Genomic DNA, 23,983 nt, shown 5'->3' with positions numbered 1-23,983 from the left:
GATGGTATGGTAGATATCTGGACGATCTCCTCCTGGTATGGCTTGGCAAAAAGGAACAGGTAGCTGATTTTGAAAATTTTTTGAACTGCAACCATTATAATTTACGCTTCACTACCCAATGTGACGATCTTACTACCAACTTTTTGGACGTCACATTAAAGAGTAATCCATTTACTAATAAAATTTTAACTAAACTGTACCGCAAACAAACTGCTGGCAACAGTCTTTTGCATGCCGAAAGCTGCCATCCAAAGCACACTATTAAAAACCTACCCATAGGGGAATTTGTACGTGTGAGAAGAACATGTTCACAAGAAAATGAATACAAAATAACGTGTGCTGAAATATCGAATCGCCTAAAAAATAGGGGATATACACAGTCCGATATTACACGAGCCGAGAACATTGTTAACTCAAAACTCCAAGGATATTACCTAAAAAACTAAATACGTACAACTCAACATCACTCAGACTCCTCTCAACCTGATGCTCTCACATTCACCACAGCATATAGTGTAAACTTTAATCAAATAAAACAAATAATCTTGAAGCACTTACCTTTGTTACATCACAATGAAACACTATCTAAAATAATACAGGCTAGAGGGAGAGTGTCCCCTGAAGGGGTAAATCACTGTACAACCATTTATCCCCAAGTGACTTACGGAACTAATACAACAGTAAACATAACTGGTTGAACTGTACTGGAACATACAAATGTGGACATACACGCTGTAACACATGTAAATGTATTAATAATAATCATAATTTCAAATCATCATCCACTGGTATCAGTTACAACATAAAGTCATTCATAAACTGTCATACCACACACGTGGTTTATTTAGTCACATGCATCCCCTGTAACCTCCAATATATTGGTTGCACGACCAGAAAATTGAAAGTGAGAATCTCGGAACATTTAGCACCATGCAAACAACTTTTTCCTCTACAACGATCTACATCTGGATTAACAAAACATCTTTTGGATAAACATACGGGAGAACAACCAAACTTGAATGTGACTGGAATCGAGAGAGTTAAACTCCCGAGACAGGGTGGTGACTGGAATAAGCTGGTGTTCAGACGGGAGGCGTTTTGGATCCTCCGTCTGGACACCAGGTACCCGAGAGGCTTAAACTATAAAAACGACCTTTCATACATAGTTACATAGTTAGTTACATAGTTAGTATGGTTGAAAAAAGACATACGTCCATCAAGTCCAACCAGGGGATTGAAGGGAAGGATGTAAGGGGATAAGGGAAAGGGATGTAGTTTTATAATTCTGCATAAGCATTAATGTTATTTTGTTCCAGGAATGTATCTAACCCTGCTTTAAAGCTGTTAATTGTTCCTGCTGTGACCAGTTCCTGAGGTAGACCGTTCCATAAATTCACAGTCCTCACGGTAAAGAAGGCGTGTCGCCCCTTTAGACTAAACCTTTTCTTCTCCAGACGGAGGGAGTGCCCCCTCGTCCTTTGGGGGGGTTTAACCTGGAACAGTTTTTCTCCATATTTTTTGTATGGGCCATTTATATACTTATATACATTTATCATATCCCCCCTTAAACGTCTCTTCTCAAGACTAAACAATTGTAACTCCTTTAATCGCTCCTCATAGCTAAGATGTTCCATGCCCCATATTAGTTTAGTCGCGCATCTCTGCACCCTTTCCAACTCCGCAGTGTCCCTTTTATGAACAGGCGACCAAAACTGAACAGCATATTCCAGGTGAGGCCGTACCAATGCTTTATAAAGGGGGAGTATTATGTCCCTGCCCCTCTAGTCCATGCCTCTTTTTATACATGACAATATCCTGCCGGCTTTGGAAGCAGCAGCCTGACATTGCATGCTATTCTGTAGTCTGTGATCTACAAGTACACCCAGATCCTTCTCTACCAGTGACTCTGACAGTTTAATCCCCCCTAAGACATACGATGCATGCAGGTTATTAGTACCCAGATGCATAACTTTACATTTATCCACATTGAACCTCATTTGCCAAGTGGATGCCCAGACACTTAGTCTATCCAAGTCATCTTGTAACTTATGCACATCCTCTATAGACTGTACCGTGCTACAAAGCTTGGTGTCATCTGCAAAGATAGAAACAGAGCTGTTAATACCATCCTCTATATCATTGATAAATAAATTAAACAGCAGCGGGCCCAGTACTGAACCTTGGGGTACACCAGTAATAACCGGGGACCAATCAGAGTACGAATCATTGACCACCACTCTCTGGGTACGATCCATGAGCCAGTGTTCAATCCAGTTACAAACTAAAGTTTCCAAGCCCAAGGACCTTAACTTACCTGTCAGATGTCTGTGAGGGACAGTATCAAACGCTTTGGCAAAATCCAGAAACACTATATCCACAGCCATTCCTCTGTCAAGGCTTCTACTCACCTCTTCATAAAAGCAAATTAGATTGGTTTGACAACTTCTATCCTTAGTAAACCCATGCTGGCTATCACTTATAATACTATTATCCCCTATGTATTCCTGTATGTAATCCCTTATAAGTCCTTCAAACAATTTACCCACAATGCACGTTAGACTTACCGGTCTATAATTGCCTGGCGAAGACCTAGAGCCCTTCTTGAAGATTGGTACCACATTAGCCTTGCGCCAGTCCCTTGGCACAATACCAGACACCAGAGAATCTCTAAATATCATGAACAAGGGTACAGATATTACTGAACTTACCTCTCTAAGAACTCTTGGGTGTAGTCCATCCGGCCCTGGAGATTTGCTTACATTTACTTTACTTAACTTACCTTGTACCATCTCTACATTAAGCCAGTTCAGTACATTACATGATGTGTTACCAGCACTGACCTGTCCAATGTCAGCTCCTTCTTCCATAGTATATACAGAACTAAAGAACCCATTCAGTAGCTCCGCCTTCTCTTGATCGCCCGTGACAACCTCCCCATTATCATTATTAAGGGGTCCTACATGCTCTGTCCTTGGTTTTTTTGTATTTATATATCTAAAAGATTAGTTTTGCTTTCTTCGGCCACCTGTCTCTCATTTTGAATTTTTGCTGTTTTTATTACATTTTTACAGATTTTATTAAGCTCCTTGTACTGTTTAAATGTTATAGCTGACCCATCAGATTTGAATTTTTTGAAGGCTATTTTTTTGTTGTTTATTGCTCTTTTAACCTCATTTGTCAGCCATGTAGGATTTAGTTTTAATCGTTTATATTTGTTCCCCTTTGGTATATATTTAGCTGTATAGTTATTTAGAGTTGATTTAAAGATGTCCCATTTACCTTCTGCATCAGCATTTGAGAACACCTCCCCCCAGTCTATGTCCTGTAGTGCAGCCCTCAACCCAGGGAAGTTTGCCTTTTTAAAGTTATATGTTTTTGCTTTCCCCGTCTGTCTTTGTTTTCTACATTTTAAGTCAAAAGTAACTATATTGTGGTCGCTATTACCAAGGTTTTCCCTCACAGTTACATTACCAACCAGCTCTGCGTTGTTGGAAATGATCAGATCCAACAAGGCATCACTTCTTGTTGGGTCCTCCACAAACTGGCCCATAAAATTATCCTGCAATAAATTTAGGAATTGTCGCCCCTTTGTAGTTTTAGCCAACCCCGGACCCCAATCTATATCTGGATAGTTAAAATCTCCCATTATTACCACTGTACCTGCCCGGGCGGCCCTCTCTATTTGTTTATACAGCCGACCTTCTATCTCTTCAGTGATATTAGGGGGTCTGTAAATTACACCAAATATTATTTTTTCAGTATTTCCCTCCTTTTGTAATTCTACCCACAGTGATTCCACCTCCTCAGAATCATCACACACTATGGCATCGTTCACACTGACTTTCATACCACTTCTTACATACAGACAGACTCCACCACCTTTTCTGTTCATTCTATCCTTGCGAAACAATGTAAACCCCTGCAGATTGACAGCCCAGTCATGCGAGGAGTTCAGCCATGTCTCAGTGACCCCAACTATATCAATATGTTCCTCCAGTATCAAGGCCTCAAGCTCCCCCATTTTATTTGCTAGGCTTCTGGCATTTGTGAACATACACTTTACATTTCCATTAAGTTTTACACATATAGTCTCACTAATGGGATTTTCAGAGTTATTGGGGTTAATGTCATTTTTGAGTTATAAGGGCTAATTGTACTATTTAAGTTATTGGGGCCAATGGGATTTTTTGAGTTATTGGGTCTAACGTTATTATTTAAGTTATTGGGGCTAATGGGATTTTTTGCGTTATTGCGTCTAACGTTGTTATTTAAGTTATTGGGGCTAACGGTATTTTTTGAGTTAATGGGGCTTATTGTAGTTATTGAGTTATTGGGGCTAATGGAATTTTTTGAATTATTGGGATTACAATTTTTCGGGCTACATTTATTTTTACAGCTGGTTTGTAACGCATGAATCTCCTTATCCACTGTTCTTAACCTCCCCCCACAGGACTCCTCTCCACCCGCCATTATGTCCTGACCCCTCTCTAACCTATCCATCCCACTGTCTGCTTTCTTTGCTTTATTATCCTCCCCCCACTCACCTAGTTTAAATACTCAGCCACCCCTTCCAGGATTCTCTCCCCCAGCACAGCGGACCCCCTTCCATTCAGGTGCAAATTATCCGTAGAATAGAGTTTGTACCCCAATGAAAAGTCAGCCCAGTGCTCTAAAAACCCAAACCCTTCCCCCTCACACCACGACTTAAGCCATGCATTTAACTCCCTAAGCTCCCGCTGTCTTTCCTGCGATGCGCATGGCACAGGAAGTATTCCAGAGAACACAACCTTAGAGGTCCTTCCCTTCAGCTTGGCACCTAGTTCCTTGTAATTATTCTTCAAGGACCTCCACCTACCATGTATTCTGTCGTTGGTTCCCACATGGACCACGACAGCTGGGTCATCCCCAGCCCCCCCTAGTAATTTGTCCACCCTTTCCACCACATGCCGAACCCTGGCACCAGGGAGACAGCAAACCATTCGGTTGAGGTGGTCTTGGCGACAAATTATTCTATCCGTCTTCCTGATTATAGAGTCCCCTACCACAACTAACTGTCTTGGCCTACCTGCGTTACCATCCCCCACACTACTAGTTGAGCTGTTCCCCCGGCTGTTAGGGAGACCAGTATCCACTAGGGTTGCCATCTCTGATACTGAGGCCCTCGCATCATCACCCAACTTGGCAATTTTACTTGGGAGATCAGAAGCAGAAGTGACCTTCCTTTTCCTTGCCCCCTTTCCAGTCCCTCTAACTACATTAACCCAGCTCCCTATTTGGGCCTCCTGGCTAGTTTCTCCAACCTCCATTTCTACCCCACTAACTGCTTGCTCTGTAAGATTGTCAATCGCCCTCAATGTTGCATTTTGCTCCTCTAGATCTCTAATACGAGCTTCCAGGTGGGCAACATGCTCACATTTGTCACAGCGGTATTCACCCTGAAGCTGCTGCTCCAGAGATGTATACATGTGGCACAATGTGCACTGAAGAAAACCTCCAATCCTGCTGTCCATATCCTTGGTGACAAACAGCTGTTATTAACTATTAAGAAAAACTACTTTTATCAAGGGAGTGTAATACTTACAGTTACAGTGGGTCCTGCTTACAACTCCTGCTTTCTAAACTTCTGCTTATAAAACTTCTCAAATGTAACACTTAATAATACCACACTTTAGAATACAGACCCAGCTTCAGCTAGACTCAGTCAGAGCAGGGCTCACAGAGTTTCCCAGTTAGTTTTATACACCTGAGAGCAGTTAATCAATTAACCCCTCCCCCAGGTGTGCTACAGACAGGAGGAAAAAAAAAAAAAAAAAGGTAAGGGCTATGCAACCGCTAGAGACACCCTGTTTGGAAAACAATGATCCACAGTATACTTAGCACATGAATTTCTGCTTATAAAACTTCTCAAATGTAACACTTAATAATACCACACTTTAGAATACAGACCCAGCTTCAGCTAGACTCAGTCAGAGCAGGGCTCACAGAGTTTCCCAGTTAGTTTTATACACCTGAGAGCAGTTAATCAATTAACCCCTCCCCCAGGTGTGCTACAGACAGGAGGAAAAAAAAAAAAAAAAGGTAAGGGCTATGCAACCGCTGGAGACACCCTGTTTGGAAAACAATGATCCACAGTATACTTAGCACATGAACTTCTGCTTATAAAACTTCTCAAATGTAACACTTAATAATACCACACTTTAGAATACAGACCCAGCTTCAGCTAGACTCAGTCAGAGCAGGGCTCACAGAGTTTCCCAGTTAGTTTTATACACCTGAGAGCAGTTAATCAATTAACCCCTCCCCCAGGTGTGCTACAGACAGGAGGAAAAAAAAAAAAAAAAGGTAAGGGCTATGCAACCGCTGGAGACACCCTGTTTGGAAAACAATGATCCACAGTATACTTAGCACATGAACTTCTGCTTATAAAACTTCTCAAATGTAACACTTAATAATACCACACTTTAGAATACAGACCCAGCTTCAGCTAGACTCAGTCAGAGCAGGGCTCACAGAGTTTCCCAGTTAGTTTTATACACCTGAGAGCAGTTAATCAATTAACCCCTCCCCCAGGTGTGCTACAGACAGGAGGAAAAAAAAAAAAAAAAGGTAAGGGCTATGCAACCGCTGGAGACACCCTGTTTGGAAAACAATGATCCACAGTATACTTAGCACATGAACTTCTGCTTATAAAACTTCTCAAATGTAACACTTAATAATACCACACTTTAGAATACAGACCCAGCTTCAGCTAGACTCAGTCAGAGCAGGGCTCACAGAGTTTCCCAGTTAGTTTTATACACCTGAGAGCAGTTAATCAATTAACCCCTCCCCCAGGTGTGCTACAGACAGGAGGAAAAAAAAAAAAAAAAGGTAAGGGCTATGCAACCGCTGGAGACACCCTGTTTGGAAAACAATGATCCACAGTATACTTAGCACATGAACTTCTGCTTATAAAACTTCTCAAATGTAACACTTAATAATACCACACTTTAGAATACAGACCCAGCTTCAGCTAGACTCAGTCAGAGCAGGGCTCACAGAGTTTCCCAGTTAGTTTTATACACCTGAGAGCAGTTAATCAATTAACCCCTCCCCCAGGTGTGCTACAGACAGGAGGAAAAAAAAAAAAAAAAGGTAAGGGCTATGCAACCGCTGGAGACACCCTGTTTGGAAAACAATGATCCACAGTATACTTAGCACATGAACTTCTGCTTATAAAACTTCTCAAATGTAACACTTAATAATACCACACTTTAGAATACAGACCCAGCTTCAGCTAGACTCAGTCAGAGCAGCATACATTTATTAATCTACTTTAATATTGATATGGTCCCCCTCTAGATCACATATACGTATAGGTATATACAAATACAAAAGTATATATTATTGAATACTATTGCTTTATCGCTATCTATGCCTGCTTAGTTTCTCCCCACCCTTAGAACACACTTGAAACTAATTTAAAAATTGTTGAAGGCGTGTTTGAACACAACTAATTCATTTCTTAGCAGACATATATACCGGGTATCTCCCGCACAAAAACATCACTATGATTGAGGTTTTTCTGTATAACCGAAATGCGTCAGCGTTTTTTGTGGTTTTTAACATGCACCTTTTTGTTTAATTTTAATATGACCTAATAAAGAATTCAAGTTTTAGAAACTGGAACACGTATCTTTTCAAGTGGCTGATTAGCACAGCCTGGAGTTTTTGGCAGCATGAGGAGACCATATAGTGTCTGAATGGCACAGCCTGGAGGTGGCTGAAACATGAGGAGACCATATAGTGGCTGAATGGCACAGCCTGGAGTTGGATGAAGCATGAGGACACCATATAGTGGTTGAATGTCACAGCCTGGAGTTGGCGGAAGCATGAGGAGACGATATAGTGTCTGAATGGCACAGCCTGGAGTTGGCTGAAGCATGAGGAGACCATATAGTAGCTGAATGGCACAGCCTGGAGTTGGCTGAAGCATGAGGAGACCATATAGTGTCTGAATGGCACAGCTTGGAGTTGGCTGAAGCATGAAGAGACCATATAGTGACTGAATGGCACAGCCTGGAGGTGGCAGCAGCATCAGGAGTCTTGAAAGTTACCCGGTGACAGAGTGGGCAATATCAGTACCCAGTGATGAAGGTGGGTGAAAAAAGGTCTGATGCGGAGGAATGTTTATAACTGGGAAGCAGCGCCTTAAATCTGTTTGGCACTAGTCATATTTGTGAAGTGTTAGTGTGGCACCATGGTCAATCTACTCTGATGTATCAGGCATCGTTGGGTGGAAATCCTGGCAGATCCATGCCTGATTCATCTTCACAAAGGTCAGTCCCTCCACATTTTTCGTGGACAGACAAGTTCTCCTTGGGGTGACTATGGCCCCCGCCACACTAAACACCCGCTCTGATGGCACGCTACTGGCCGGGCAGGACAGCTTTTCCAGGGCAAACTCTGCTAGTTGCGGCCACAAATCAAGTTTAACTGCCCAGAAGTCCAGCGGATCTTCAAGGTGTGTTGACATGGGCATGTCCAGGTATGCCACCACCTGCTGGTTCAGGTCCTGCTCCAGGTCTACCTGCTGCTGATGAGTTGCTTCACTATGCGGGTGAAGAAAGGTACTCATCAACCAATGTAGACTCAGGCTGCTGCTGATGGAGCTGGTACTGCTCCTGCCACCGCATCCCTCCCCAGCAGCCATGGCAGTGGAAGGTGAGCGCAGCCCCCCCCGATTCAGACCTGCAAGAGGATGGACGATGGCGCCGACAGGCATCGGCCAACTGATTACATAGGATGCCTCTGTAGTAGGTCAGTTTGTCTTCCCTCTCAGTGGGTATAAAAAAGTCCCCTATTTTGTGGTGGTAGCGAGGGTCCAATAAAGTGAAGAGCCAGAAGTCATCCTGCTGCTGAATGGTGACAATTCGGCTGTCACTACGCAAGCAAGTGAGCATGCATCGTTCCATTTGTGCAAGTGACTTGGAGGGACTCCCTGCCTCCATCTCCACTGCATACTGCCACAGTGTGTCTGGGTCCTCTGTCTCGCCTTTCTCATAACCCTCTAGCTACTCTGGCTGCTCCTGCTCCTCCTCTCCTGTCAGATTACTAGTAAAACCGCCCATTTTGCGAAACCTAAACTGTGCTCCACTGTGCCCCTCCCCCTCCTCCAGTTCAGCCCCCACAAGGCTCATGTGGCCGTGAGATGTAGGTGTCACTTCTCCAGTGCCCTGACCAGCCATAGTTTCCAACATGTGTTGAAAGAAATGAAGCAGTGGAATTACGTAGTTCATCCCGTAATCCTGGCGACTTACTAATAATGTGGCTTCCTCAAAGGGCCTCAGCAAACGGCAGGTGTCATGTATGAGCTGCCACTGAAGTTACGTTGAAGTTACACAGGGGAATACCCCTATCTGCCTGGATCATCAAGAAATCGGTGATGGCTTTTCTCTGTTCGTACAGTCGGTCAAACATATCGAGGGTGGAATTCCAACGAGTGGCAATGTCATAAATTAGACTATGTTGGGGCATACCTTTCTGAAGCTGCAGCTCATGCTGATGCAGCAGCGGCTTTGCAGTGTATGAGTGGCTGAAGTACATGCAAGTTTCCTTCCCATTTTTAGGATGTCTTGCAAATGGGGGAAACACTTCAGGAACCGCTTGACAACCAGATTGAACACATGTGCCATGCAGGACACATGGCTCAGCCTTCCCAGTCGCAGCACAGACAAGATGTTTTTCCCGTTGTCAGTCACCATGGTTACCATTTCCAGTTTTCGTGGCATAAGCCATGCTCCGATTTCTATACCAATTACTTTTAACAGTTCCTCCCCTGTGTGACTCTGCAAACCATGTGAAGAACAGCGTGACACTGCTGTGGCTTGCACACATGGTGTCACGATTCGGCTTACGGGTTGTGGATCCGCTGTGTCAGCGAGGGATTGGCGTGGACCGTGCTAGTGGACCGGTTCTAAGAGGCTACTGGTTTTCACCAGAGCCCGCCGCAAAGCGGGATGGTCTTGCTGCGGCAGTAGCAACCAGGTCGTATCCACTAGCAATGGCTCAACCTCGCTGACTGCTGAGAAGGCGTGGGACAGAAGGACTAGGCAGAGGCAAGGTCAGACGTAGCAGAAGGTCGGGGGCAGGCGGCAAGGTTCGTAGTCAGGATGGATAGCAGAAGTTCAGGTAACACAGGCTTTGGACACACTAAACGCTTTCACTGGCACAAGGCAACAAGATCCGGCAAGGGAGTGCAAGGGAGGAGATCAGATATAGCCAGGGAGCAGGTGGAAGCCAATTAAGCTAATTGGGCCAGGCACCAATCATTGGTGCACTGGCCCTTTAAGTCTCAGAGAGCTGGCGCGCGCGCGCCCTAGAGAGCGGAGCCGCGCGCGCCAGCACAAGACAGCAGGGGACCGGGACGGGTAAGTGACCTGGGATGCGACTCGCGAGCGGGCGCGTCCCGCTGTGCGAATCGCATCCCCGACGGCCAAGACAGTGCAGCGCTCCCGGTCAGCGGGACTGACCGGGGCGCTGCAGGGAGAGAGACGCCGTGAGCGCTCCGGGGAGGAGCGGGGACCCGGAGCGCTAGGCGTAACACATGGTATGCTGAAGGGGCACTTAGACTTGTCTGGGCAGTGGAGGCTGTGGACACAGTGGAGGATGAGGAGGTGGAGTCGCATACTGTCGCAGGACCAATGGCCTGAGAGCGTGGAGGAGGAAGCAGCGTGACCTGTTCAAGTTGGTGTTGTGGCTGTGCAGGAACCACATTCACCCAGTGAGCCGTAAAGGACATGTATTGTTCCTTAGCATAGTTAAAGCTCCAGACATTGGCGCTGCCGTGCACTTTGGTACACACCGACAGGCTCAAGGACTGGCCAACCTTCTCTTCCACAAAATTGTGCAGGAATGGTACTGCCTTTTTTGCAAAGAAATGACACCTTGGCACTCTCCACCTCGGCTCGGCACAAGCCATCAGTTCTCTTAAAGGTGCAGAGTCCACCACTTGAAAAGGGAGGGACTGCAGCACCAGCAACTTAGACAGGAGCACATTCAGCTTCTGCGCCGTTGGATGAGTGGGCGCATACTGTTGTCTCTTGGACATGGCTTCGCCGATGGATTGTTGGCAGAATGACTGACTAAAAGTAGGAGGAGCAGGAGCTTGGAGGAGGTTTGACACACAGCTCCCTTCGGCTGAGGTGGTGGAGCCTTGGTTGGCTGAAAGAGGGAGCGGCATGCCACTGGGTGATGCAGCAGGCTGGACCACTACATCGGAGTCACGGTTCTCCCAGGCCGCTTTATGGTGGTGAAACATGTGTTGATGCAGGGCCGTGGTGCCAACATTGGAACCCTGGCCATGCTTCACCATCTGCCAACATATCTTGCATGTGGCTATGTTAACCTCCTCCGGATTCTTGACGAAAAACTGCCACACCGCCGAGTAGCTGATTTTCCCACCAACAGTCCGCACTAATTGACTGCTACTGCTGCCGTCCCCAAGAACCTCTGTTCCACTACCTTCCAGGAAGGTAGGCTGCAGCGAAGCAGGTGGTCTCCTCCAGGCACGTTTGGCTCCAGAATTTCCACTTCTGCTTCCATGCTGACTGCCAACCATGCTACCACCTTGCTGACTCAGCTGGTTCCTCACGGGCAACCTGCAACCCTCTTCTCCTGATGAAGTCCCTTCTGCATCCGGCTCCCAATTGCGATCGGCTTCATCATCATCGAATTGTGTCTGCACGTCACTGATGCCCTCCTCAGGTTCCTCAACAGTGTCTGCTTCAGGACCCTGAACTCTGGCAACGCCGCCTCCCACGTCACTCTCATCACTATTTGGCCGACTAGTGGAGGAAGCGGTGGATGTCTTTTCCGCTTCTTGGCTGGGCAGTAGCTGCTGACTTTCCCTTTATTAGATCATCCTCATTGAATAGGGGAGGGAACAGCATAGGACAGAGGCAATGCCAACTGCTCCCGGGCCATGCCAACTGACTGTTGACTGGGGGTATGAGATTGGAATAAATACAATGTTGCAGATTGAATGAGACTGAAGCAATGTAGCCCCGCTCTCAAGGCAGAGAGCTCGCTGCTAGAGACTCTGCAGTCTCACGTATAAAATTATATAAAAAAGAATAACATGAAAAAATAAATTTTATTTAATTTCATTTTTCATGTTATCATTTTTTATATAATTTTTATTTTATTTTCTGTGATATAATTTTTTTATTTTTTCACACCACTTTATTTATTTATTAATTTATTTTAATCCCATTTTATTTAATTTAATTATTTTTATACCCAGTTTAATTAATTATTTGTGTTCAATATTAAACCATGATATATTATATACTATTTATCTATTTATATTGAAAAAACTGTATTCAAGCTAACAGACTCCTTTTCCACGTTTTCCACCAAATTCCACCTTTTTTGTCAATTGGATGTGACGTTCTCCTAAAAGGGAGGAGCTACCTAAATAAATATTCCACCAAAAAGACCATTTGGGATACATTTTAAGCTGCTGAAGAAAAGTCCTATGGAGGACTTGAAACGCGTCCAGCTATAACCTTCTTTATGCCACACTATTCAGCCCTATCCATGATTTAAACAAGCATTCCAATTGCAGCACCCCTTGGACACGCTTAACTCTGTGCGCAATTCCACGGCCACGAGGACACTGTCGGCCCTCTAGCTGAATCAATGAAACCGCTTCAGCACTTCTAAAAAAGACCGGACTCACCACTATTATCACCACCGCTGTACATTTTGAGACGGCCGAGTCTCTAACAGCTACCCTTTTCTTCATATGAGCCTGGACTGTCATTCATATAAGGTACCATTTATGTAATTGAACTTTTGAAGCGCTGTAGTCCCCTGTTCATTAGCCCACACAAATCGCTGCATACGTGTGAGACTGCATAGTCTCTAGCAGCGAGCTCTCTGCCTTGAGAGCGGGGCTACATTGTTTCAGTCTCATTCAATCTGCAACATTGTATTTATTCCAACTAACACTGCATCACTATACATATTGAGACGGCCGAGTCTCTATTAGTGAGCTCCCACATAAAAAGCCGGGACTTTACCGTTGACTGTGGACATTGCTGTTGCTAATACCAACGGTCACCAACCATTTTTCATCATTTTTACAAATACTGCTGCTATATTTATTGGGATTATTTTTAAATGAGCACAACATATAATCTATATGCTGGATAGCCATGGACATGTGGCCACCAATTAATTCTGTATTAGACATTTCTATTTTTTATTAGATTGTTTTATTTCCTTATATATGTATATTTTTTTGCCATAGTAAATATTATATTACACGTTTCCGTTGACCCACAAGGGCCCTGTGAGTCACGGTATACTTACATTTTATCTAATTATTTTGTACACACAATTTTAAATAAAACTATTTTATTTACCCAAAACAGTATTTGTTTAGAACACCAGCCGGTGAGTACTTTTGCCTGGTCTTTCACAGTATCTAGGCCCTTGACAGATTAACAGGTACAAAATAGTACACTACTTAGATGTATGTATGTGGTATGCAGTTATGAGGGCAGAGAAATGCGATACAGTATGCTTAAAAAAAACATATTGGAGTAAAACACCAGCCTGTGATCACTTTTGCCTGGACTTTCACAGTATTTAGGCCCTTGACAGATTAACAGATACAAAATAGTACACTACTTAGAAGTACGTATGTGGTATGCACTCACGAGTGCAGAAAAATGCTCTACAGTACGCTTAATAAAACTTATTGGAGTTAAACACCAGCCGGTGATTACTTTTGGCTGTCCTTTCACAGTATCTAGGCCCTTGACAGATTAAGAGATACAAAAGAGTACACTACTTGGATTTATGTATGTGGTATGCACTTATGAGGGCAGAAAAATGCTCTACAGTACGTTTAAAAAAACATATTGGTGTAAAACACCAGCCGGTGATTACTTTTGCCTGGACTTTCACAGTATCTAGACCCTTGACAGATTAACAGGTACAAAATAGTACACTACTTAGATGTACAAATGTGGTATGCACTTATGAGGGCATAAAAATGTGCTACAGTATGCTCAAAAAAGTATTTGAGTACAACACCAGCTGGTGAGCACTTTTGCCAGCCCTTTCACAATATCTAGGCCCTTGACAGAGTAACAGGTACAAAACAGTACACTACTTAGATGTACGTATGTGGTATGCACTTATGAGGGCAGAAAAATGCGATCCAGTACTCTTAAAAAAACTTTTTGGAGTAAAACACCAGCCGGTGATTACTTTTGGTTGTTCTTTCACAATATCTAGGCCCTTGACAGAGTAACAGGTACAAAACAGTACACTACTTAGATGTACGTATGTGGTATGCACTTATGAGGGCATAAAAATGCGCTACAGTACGCTTAAATAAGTATTTGAGTACAACACCAGCCTGTGAGTACTTTTGCCTGGCCTTTCACAGTATCTAGGCCCTTGACATATTAACAGGTACAAAATAGTACACTACTTAGATGTACGTATGTGGAATGACCTTATGAGGGCAGAAAAATGCGCTACAGTGCGCTTAAAAAAAAACATATTGGAATAAAACACCAGCCGGTGATTACTGTTGCCTGGACTTTCACAGTATCTAGGCCCTTGACAGATTAACAGCTACAAAACTTATGAGGGCAGAAAAATGTGCTACAGTGCGCTTAACCCCTTAAAGACCAGGCCAATTTTCACTGTAGGACCAGAGCGTTTTTTGCACATCTGACCACTTTCACTTTAAGCATTAATAACTCTGGGATGCTTTTACCTATCATTCTGATTCCAAGATTGTTTTTTTCGTGACATATTTTACTTTATGTTATTGGTAAAATTTTGTCGATACTTGCACCATTTCTTAGTGAAAAATTCAAAAATTTGATGAAAAAATGTAAAAAATGTTATTTTTCTAACTTTGAAGCTCTCTGCTTGTAAGGCAAATAGACATTCTAAATGAATTATATTTTGATTCACAAATACAATATGTCTACTTTATGTTTGCATCATAAAGTTGACATGTTTTTACTTTTGAACGACATCAGAGGGCTTCAAAGTTCAGCAGCAATTTTCCAATTTTTCACCACATTTTCAAAATCGGAATTTTTCATGGACCAGTTCAGGTTTGAAGTGGATTTGAAGGCCCTTCATATTAGAAATACCCCACAAATTACCCCATTATAAAAACTACACCCCTCAAAGTATTCAAAATGCCATTCAGTAAGTGTGTTAACCCTTTAGGTGTTTCACAGGAATAGCAGCAAAGTGAAGGAGAAAATTCAAAATCTTAATTTTTGTAGTTAGCTCGCAGAGCACTTTACATCCACATATGGGGTAAGTTCTTACTCAGAAGAATGGGGCTACAAATTTTGGGGGGCTTTTTTCCTATTTTCCCTTGTGAAAATGAAAAATTTAGGGTAACACCAGCATTTTAGTGAAATTTTTTTTTTTCATTTTCCCATCCAACTTTAATGAAAATTCTTCAAACACTTGTGGGGTGTTAAGGCTCACTATACCCCTTGTCACGTTCCATGAGGGGTGCAGTTTACATAATGGGGTCACATGTGGGTATTTATTTTTTTGCGTTTATGTCAGAACCGCTGTAAAATCATCCACCCCTGTGCATGTCACCAATTTAGGCCTCAAATGTACATAGTGCGCTCTCACTCCTGAGCCTTGTTGTGCGCTGTGCAGAGCATTTTACGCCCACATATGGGGTATTTCCGTACTCAGGGGAAATTGCGTTAATTTTGGGGGTCTTTTTTTCCTTTTACCTCTTGTGAAAATAAAAAGTAAAGGACAACACCAGCATGTTAGTGTAATTTTTTTTTTACACTAACAGGCTGGTGTAGACCCCAACTTAAATTTTCATAAGGGGTAAAAGGAGAAAAATCTCCCCAAAATTTGTAGTGCAATTTTTCCCGAGTACGGAAATACCCCATATGTGGCCCTAAACTGTTTCCTTGAAATACGACAGGGCTCCGAAGTGAGAGAGCGCCATGCGAATTTCAGGACTAAATTAGGGATTGCATACGGGTGGACATAGGGGTATTCTACGACAGTGATACCCAAACAAGGTGCCTTCAGCTGTTGCTAAACTCCCAGAATGCCTGGACAGTCAGTGGCTGTCCGGAAATGCTATGAGTTGTTGTTTTGCAACAGTTGGAGGCTCCGTTTTGCAAACACTGCCGTACAATAAGTTTTTCATTTTTATTGGGGGGGGGGGGGGGGACAGTGTAAAGGGGTGTATATGTAGTGTTTTACCCTTTATCATGTGTTAGTGTAGTGTAGTGTTTTTACACTGAGCCGCAGCTCATACTTGAAGCAGGAAACTTACTGTAAACCTGCTTGTGTGAATGTACCCTGTACATTCACATGGGGGGCAAACCTCCAGCAGTTTCAAAACTACAACTCCCAGCATGCACTGACAGACAGCGCATGCTGGGAGCTGTACTTTTGCAGCAGCTAGAAGCACACTGGTTGGAAAACCTTTAGTTAGTTTCTGTTACCTAACTCAGTATTTACCAACCAGTGTGCCTCCAGCTGTTGCAAAGCTACAACTCCCAGCATGCACTGATCGCCGAAGGGCATGCTGGAAGATGTAGTTATGCAATAGCTGGAGGTACACAACTACAACTCCCAGCATGCCGAGACAGCTGTTTGCTGTTTGGGCATGCTGGGATTTGCAGTTTTGCAACATCTGGAGGGGTACAATTTAGAGATCTCTAAACTGTGGACCTCCAGCTGTGCACTGTGGACCTTGCAAAACTACAAATCCCAGCATGCCCAGACAGCAAACTGCTGTTTGGGCATGCTAGGAGTTGCAGTTTTGCAACATCTGGAGGGCCACAGTTAGAGATCACTGCCAGTGATCTCCAAACTGTGGGTCTCCAGCTGTTGCAAAACTACAAATCTCTGCATGTCCAAACAGCTGTCTGGGCATGCTGGGAGTTGTAGTTTTGCAACATCTGGAGGGTTGCAGTTTAGAGACCACTGTATAGTGGTCTCAAACTGTACCCTCCAGATGTTGCTAGGCAACTTACCAGCTTTCTTCGGATCCAGGGATCCAGCCGCACGACATCGCCGGACTCCGATCTCCTCCACCGATCGTCGCCCACAGCCTCGCCTGCGGGGTAAGTGGACGTCGGCGCCAGTCCTCTGTCGTTTCCCCCGTTCTGCCCCGCCTATTGTGGGTGGGCAGAACGGGGAAACCGAAAGTAAAGCCCCCCGCCCCCGATGCGCTATTGGTGGTCGCGTATAGACCACCAATAGCAGGGATAGGAGGGGTGGCACCCCTGCCACCTCACTCCTATCCCTTCAGGGGGATCGTGGGTGTCTTGGACAACCACAATCCCCCTTATATTCTGGGTCACCGGGTCACGATAGACCTGTATGACCCGGAATAGCCGCAAATCGCAAGTGTGAATTCACTTGCGATTCACGGCGATCGCTGACATGGGGGGGCCTGATGACCTCCCTGGGCATTTGCGCGGGGTGCCTGCTGATAGATATAAGCAGTCACCCCGGTCCGGTCCCCGCCCGGCGCGCGGCAGGGACTGAAATTCCCACGGGCGTACAGGTACGCCCTTGGTCCTTAAGTACCAGGTAGCAAAGGCTTACCTGTACGCCCTTGGTCCTTAAGGGGTTAAAAAACTTATTTTTGCACAATACCAGCAGTATACAACAGTGCTGGAGCACACAAAAGCTGTGTACTAAACACAAAATTGCACTCTCTCAAAGACTATTAGGAATAGACTGCTGGGTATTATACCGTCTACAGACTAGTATATCCAGCAGATGATTTTTTGTGGAACAAAGACACAGAATTGCGCTGAAAGATTATTCCTGCCTCCTCTGCTAAGGTTTATGAAGTTGAGGCAGCTTGTTGAAATGTATGAGGCAACACACAGATCTCTGCCCCTCTATGTAATATAATGCTGTAGAAAGTGACTAGGAGGTTAATAGCTGCAGTAAAAATCATTTTCAGTGAAAAAAAGCACTGCTTTCTGTCCACCAGAACACTGGCTGTCTGTTCTTTCTCTCTGCAGTGTAACGAAGGAAGTGACTTGCCGCAATTTGGCTGCCGATTATATAGGGCTGTGACATCACAGGGGTTACTGGCTGCTGATATGCTGCATCCTGCCTGTAATTCAGGGTCATCCAGCCTACTAACCTTCCTGCCTTCCCAGAGCTCTGTTCCCCTATGTCCTCACATGTGGATCCGCCATTTTAGATGCCCTGGAGCCTGGACCGCACTAAATGGAGTTTAATGAAGCGATTTGCGCAATAGGATAGCAGTGATGTTCGCATTCATTGTGAATCACATTTTTCATGAAATTCGTAATGAATTTGGATTCGTCAGCTTCTATTCGCTTATCTCTAATTATGTCTCTCATAGTTGAGGTATACCTATAATGAAAATTACAGGCCTCTCTCATCTTTTTAAGTGGAAGAACTTGCACAATTGGTGGCTGTCTAAATACTTTTTTGCCCCACTGTAGTACTTACAGTAGAAGACCCAGACTAGGAGATGTTGAACTGGGAGCTTAGCTCATACCATATCATCATTTTCAATCATTGGACCACAAGGGAGAGTAATTATGTCCCGGGTAGGTTATTTATACCTGGATACTGATTACATTTTGATAGAAATTTGAAAACCCCCAATGATTGAAAGCATCTCTAAATATTCTGTTCCTGAGCCCCTGGGCAGTGTTTGACTATATAGGTCACACACCCCTTAAGGTCAGCTCTGTGCCTCCTTCCTTGGGTAATTTAGTATATTCTATTGTACTTTGCTGAGCGTTAAAGGGGTTATCCACCTTAAGGTGATTTTAGTACGTACCTGGCAGACAGTAATGGACATGCTTAGGAAGGATCTGCACTTGTCTTGGGGCTAAATGGCTATGTCATGAGATTACCATAACACTGTGGCTAGGTGGCTAGCTTTTTGTGAACTGGTATTTCCTTTTTGAGTTTTCTTTTTTGCCTTCAAATCCCATAATTCCATTTTCCTCCCTCCCACACATCAGCCACCCCACCCATTGAAACATAAATGAGCTGCATCCATTCAAAAGACCTGTGGTTTTCAATCAGGGTGCCTACAGCTGTTGCATTAGTTGCAGATTGATCTCTCTCCCACCAACAGGCTCCCTGTCATCAGCTGACTAGCGAGTCAGGTCTCGGCCGCATTGCAACCTCGGAAAAATCTGAGACAACAGTAATTTTGTATGCTGTTAAAAATAAATATTGGGGTGAAAATCACATAAGAATTGTGAGAAAACCGTCACACACAGCTACATACACTATATTATGAACTACACTAACTTCCCCAAAAAATTCCTGGAATACCCTTTTAAATTTATAAATGTAAATGCTTTCATTATCTGTAGGTATTCAAGGCATAGTGGAATCATACCAGAATTGTCTCCCCAAAATTCAACTGTATGGTCCTACAAATGTTGCACCTATCATATCCCGGGTAGCAAGGCTAGCAGCAGAAGAGGAGAGAACTAAAGAGGCCTCGGTAGGTTACATGGCTTGAATTGTGCAAAACTGATGAATAAATTATCTGTTTCATAACTACTCAACTGTCTCATGTTATAGAAATACTATATTCTGCTAATACTCACTGATGGAGTGGTCACAGATATGGCAGATACCAGAGAGGCTATCGTGCGGGCATCCTACTTGCCTATGTCTATCATTATTGTGGGTGTTGGAAATGCAGACTTCACTGACATGCAGATTCTTGATGGAGATGATGGGATTCTGAGAGCACCCAAAGGGGAACCAGTTCTCCGAGATATTGTCCAGTTTGTGCCATTTAGAGAATTCAAAAATGTAAGTTTATCATATTTTATAAAATTCTATACCATTCTGTCATGTATTACCTTCTTCTCCTTTTTTGCCAAGTTAATCGTGCCAATAAAAACTCTGAGATTGTGGCCACTTTGGTGAAGAGTTACCAGCCACCACAGACTACTGGTAGTCACATATATTTTACACTAACATACATACACTATACGTACACACTCAATCACATATATATTTTTATCAGTGGCAAGTTGCTTGTCCTTTATGGTGGTAAGTTTGGGGGGAGTCAAATATAATTTTATTACTAATATACACCGCTCAAAAAAATAAAGGGAACACTTAACACAATGTAACTCCAAGTCAATCACACTTCAGTGAAATCACACTGTCCACTCAGGAAGCAACACTGATTGACAATCAATTTCACATGCTGTTGTGCAAATGGAACAGACAACAGGTGGAAATTATAGGCAATTAGCAAGACACCCCCAATAAGGAAGTGGTTCTGCAGGTGGTGACCACATACCAGGTGACCACATACCACTTCTCAGTTCCTATGCATCCTCACTGATGTTTTGGTCACTTATGAATGTTGGCGTTGCTTTCACTCTAGTGGTAGCATGAGACAGAGTCTACAACCCACGTAAGTGGCTTAGGTAGTGCAGCTCATCCAGGATGGCACATCAATGTGAGCTGTGGCAAGAAGGTTTGCTTTGTCTGTCAGCGTAGTGTCCAGAGCATCGAGGCACTACCAGGAGACAGGCCAGTACATCAGGAGGTGTGGAGGAGGCCTTAGGAGGGCAACAAACCAGCAGCAGGACAGCTACCTCTGCTTTTGTGCAAGGAGTAGCAGGAGGAGCACTGCCAGAGCCCTGCAAAAGGACATCCAGCAGGCCACAAATGTGCATGTGTCCATTTAAACAGTTATAAACAGACTCCATGAGGGTGGTATGAGGGCCCGACATCCACAGGTGGGGGCTGTGCTTACAGCCCAACACCGTGCAGGACGTTTGGCATTTGCCAAAGAACACCAAGATTGGCGAATTTGCCGCTGGCCCCCTGTGCTCTTCACAGATGAAAGCAGGCTCACACTGAGCACGTGACAGATGGGACAGAGAACCGTGGAGAACGTTCTGCTGCTTGCAACATCCTCCAGCATGACCGGTTTGGCGGTGGGTCAGTAATGGTGTGGGGTGGCATTTCTTTGGAGGGCCGCACAGCCCTCCATGTGCTTGCCGGAGGTAGCCTGACTGACATTAGGTACTGAGATGAGATCCTCAGACCCCTTGTGAGACCATATGCTGTTGCAGTTGGCCCTGGGTTCCTCCTAATGCAAGACAATATTAAGCCTCATATGGCTGGAGTGTGTCAGCAGTTCCTCCAGGAGGAAGGCATTGATGCTATGGACTGACCCGCCCATTTCCCAGACCTGAATCCGATTGAGCACATCTGGGACATCATGTCTCGCTTCATCCACCAACGCCACGTTGCACCACAGACTGTCCAGGAGTTGGCGGATGCTTTAGTCCAGGTCTGGGAGGACATCCCTCAGGAGGCCACTACATCAGGAAAATGCCCGGGCATTGTAGGGAGGTCATACCGGCATGTGGAGGCCACACACACTACTGAGCCTCATTTTCACTTGTTTTAAGGACATTACATCAAAGTTGGATCAGCCTGTAGTGTCGTTTTGTGTTGATTTTGAGTGTGACTCCATATCCAGACCTCCATGGGTTGATAAATTTGATTTCCATTGATAATTGTTGTGTGATTTTGTTGTCAGCACATTCAACTATGCAAAGACGAAAGTATTTCATACGATTAGTTCATTCATTCAGATCTAGGATGTGTTATCTTAGTGTTCCCTTTATTTTTTTGAGCAGTGTATTTATTTTATAAATGTATATTCACAAGTCAAATAAATAGAAGCGACTTCGCACTCACCAACTATCTTGAAGCTGTAAATTCTTTATTTCTTTCTTGATACATGAAATACAGGACAGGCACAAACAGACCCGGGAAGTGGCAGATGGGGGGACTGTGTCGCTCGCCTGAGCTTTATCATTTAGAAATGCTGATTACTGAAACTTTTAACATATACTGCCTGTCCAGGTCATTTTCATGTAGTCTGGCACAGGTTTATTTTTACTGAAAACATACATCTTTCTATAAATACTTATGTGTGGAGTCCAGAGATTACATATTTGTTATTGTAATTGCAGTGTTAAAATAAAATGTCTGCTACCCAGCATCCACAGTAAATTATACACTGTTGACCCCAAATACTGTCCTTTGCTTATTCCAGGCTTCACCGGCTGCCTTGGCAAAATGCGTCCTGGCTGAAGTGCCCAAACAAGTTGTAGAGTATTACAGCTACAAAGTCTTTCCTCCCCGCTGTCCAAAAGTAGATTCCCCAGACTCTGCTCTCAATTCTCCTCAATGAGCCCCCATCCTACTTTGGAAAAACCATAAAGCTTGTACCTCCTAACATTCCAGCCATCATCCAATGTCATCAGATGGACCAGACAGACCTTCAACTACTCAGATGTCTACTTCCCTTCAGTTGCTGTTGGAGTAACTATAGTCATTTCCCTGTGATCAACCAGTGCCGGACATTAAGTATGGACACATAATGCACTGATTGACCTCTCTATTCATGTCTGCTGAAAAAGCCAACATCTATTGTGGAGCTTAGTATCTTTAGTAAAACCTAGTCTTAGGTACTGCCATTATTCTTGGGGTCCTGATTCTATTTCGGCAGTGATCAGCCCTTAACATTTTATCTAGTGAGGCTCTGAATGTAAAATACCCCAACAGTTCTATTGGGAAACGTCTTCTAGACACCAGGTTGTTATTGTTTTCTTTTCAAACTATATATTTGTATATGTACCATGGTTAGGTGGGGATTCTGTAATGTTTAGTTTTGTGATTGGAGCTTTTGTTATCCAGAACTTATACTATCATTACTGTTTCATCACATTACTGGATTTGAGGTCAAGCAGTGAATGATCTAGCTATATCATCTCTTTTTTGTTGTGAGGCTTCTTTTTGTAGTCGGAAGTCACAGTGGGATTCTGTTCATCTGACAAATTTCCATCTTCTTATTTTATTCTTAAAGGGAGAGATCTGACATAGCAGAGTTTATTCCTTTCGATAAGCTCAACCTAACACTTCATTAGTGCTTTTTTTAGATTTTTTTTATATCAGTGGAATTGTAGATTGCAGGGCCTGTAGAAATCAGGGTTATGAGGCACATGGTTGCTCATTAAAATTATCTACAAAGGGATCTCTTGGGGTCTCGTCGGCTTGCATGAGCACATAATCCTGTGTGACTTTACTTTTGATATCTGTCAGATTAACACATCTAATAGCAAGCCAGAGAAGGAACCAAGTGTGAGAGGGCGAATTGCATGGAAAAAAAGACTTGTGCAGTCTCTGAAGCTATTTGCTAAAGACTCTGCTGGAGCTTGATGTGAGGTCTATGAATGAATAGTGAGGAGACCTCTTTCTATGCCTCTTACCGACCTTCCAGCCTTCATATTTCCAAAGGGTGATAATAATGGCAAGTCTTTCTTCCTTAACATTTTCCACAAAAACAATATTGTTCTGTTAATCTGACATTAATGAACAAGGAATATTTTCACTACAAACAGCAGCACAAGTTATATATGTGAGAGTAGAGCTTACTCTATGTGTATGTAACATTCAGCCCCATGTTTTATATTAAATCCGATACAGTTTTACAGTAAATTGATGTCACTTTATGATTGTTGTAAAATCTAAAAATATCTATGATAGAAAATGAAAATATCAAAAAAGAGGGATGTATAGACATGCAGAATGCACTAGTGATCATACAATGATAACACAATATACAAATATATCCATTTATTAATTTCTTTATGTACAATGGGTTAAACCGGGTATAGTAGCAGGCTATGAGCTGCATTAACTTTTACTAGTCTGAAATACACATCATTTAAGGTTTCAATGCATGTACAGGTATCTAATTTCCTGAGAACCCGCTTGTATTGTAGCAATTAGAGAGGCCCATTTGTGCCCCGCTAAATTACATGTTGGCGCTTTGTGAGGTCTGCATGCTTCTTGTATTTGTGTCTAGAAGAAAAAAGCCCTCCCAATAAAGTACTCTGTTCTCTCTTCA

General features: G+C 43.6%; 1 protein-coding gene across 4 annotated transcripts in view; it reads left to right on the top strand.

Annotated features, from left to right (window-relative positions):
* The window catches only part of CPNE7 (copine 7), a 197,855-nt gene extending 173,872 nt beyond the window's left edge, over window positions 1-23,983 (top strand). For all 4 annotated transcript variants that reach the window (XM_056526017.1, XM_056526016.1, XM_056526014.1 and 1 more), the window contains 3 exons: window positions 19,398-19,531; window positions 19,612-19,848; window positions 22,127-23,983. In XM_056526017.1, coding sequence (XP_056381992.1) covers window positions 19,398-19,531; window positions 19,612-19,848; window positions 22,127-22,264 — 509 coding nt within the window. In that variant the 3' untranslated portion in view covers window positions 22,265-23,983. The remainder of the gene's footprint in view (window positions 1-19,397; window positions 19,532-19,611; window positions 19,849-22,126) is intronic.

Source organism: Hyla sarda, chromosome 6, assembly GCF_029499605.1.
Source record: "Hyla sarda isolate aHylSar1 chromosome 6, aHylSar1.hap1, whole genome shotgun sequence".
NCBI lineage: Eukaryota > Metazoa > Chordata > Amphibia > Anura > Hylidae > Hyla > Hyla sarda.
Note: the sequence above shows the minus strand (reverse complement) of the source record. Positions and strands in the feature narration are given on the sequence as shown.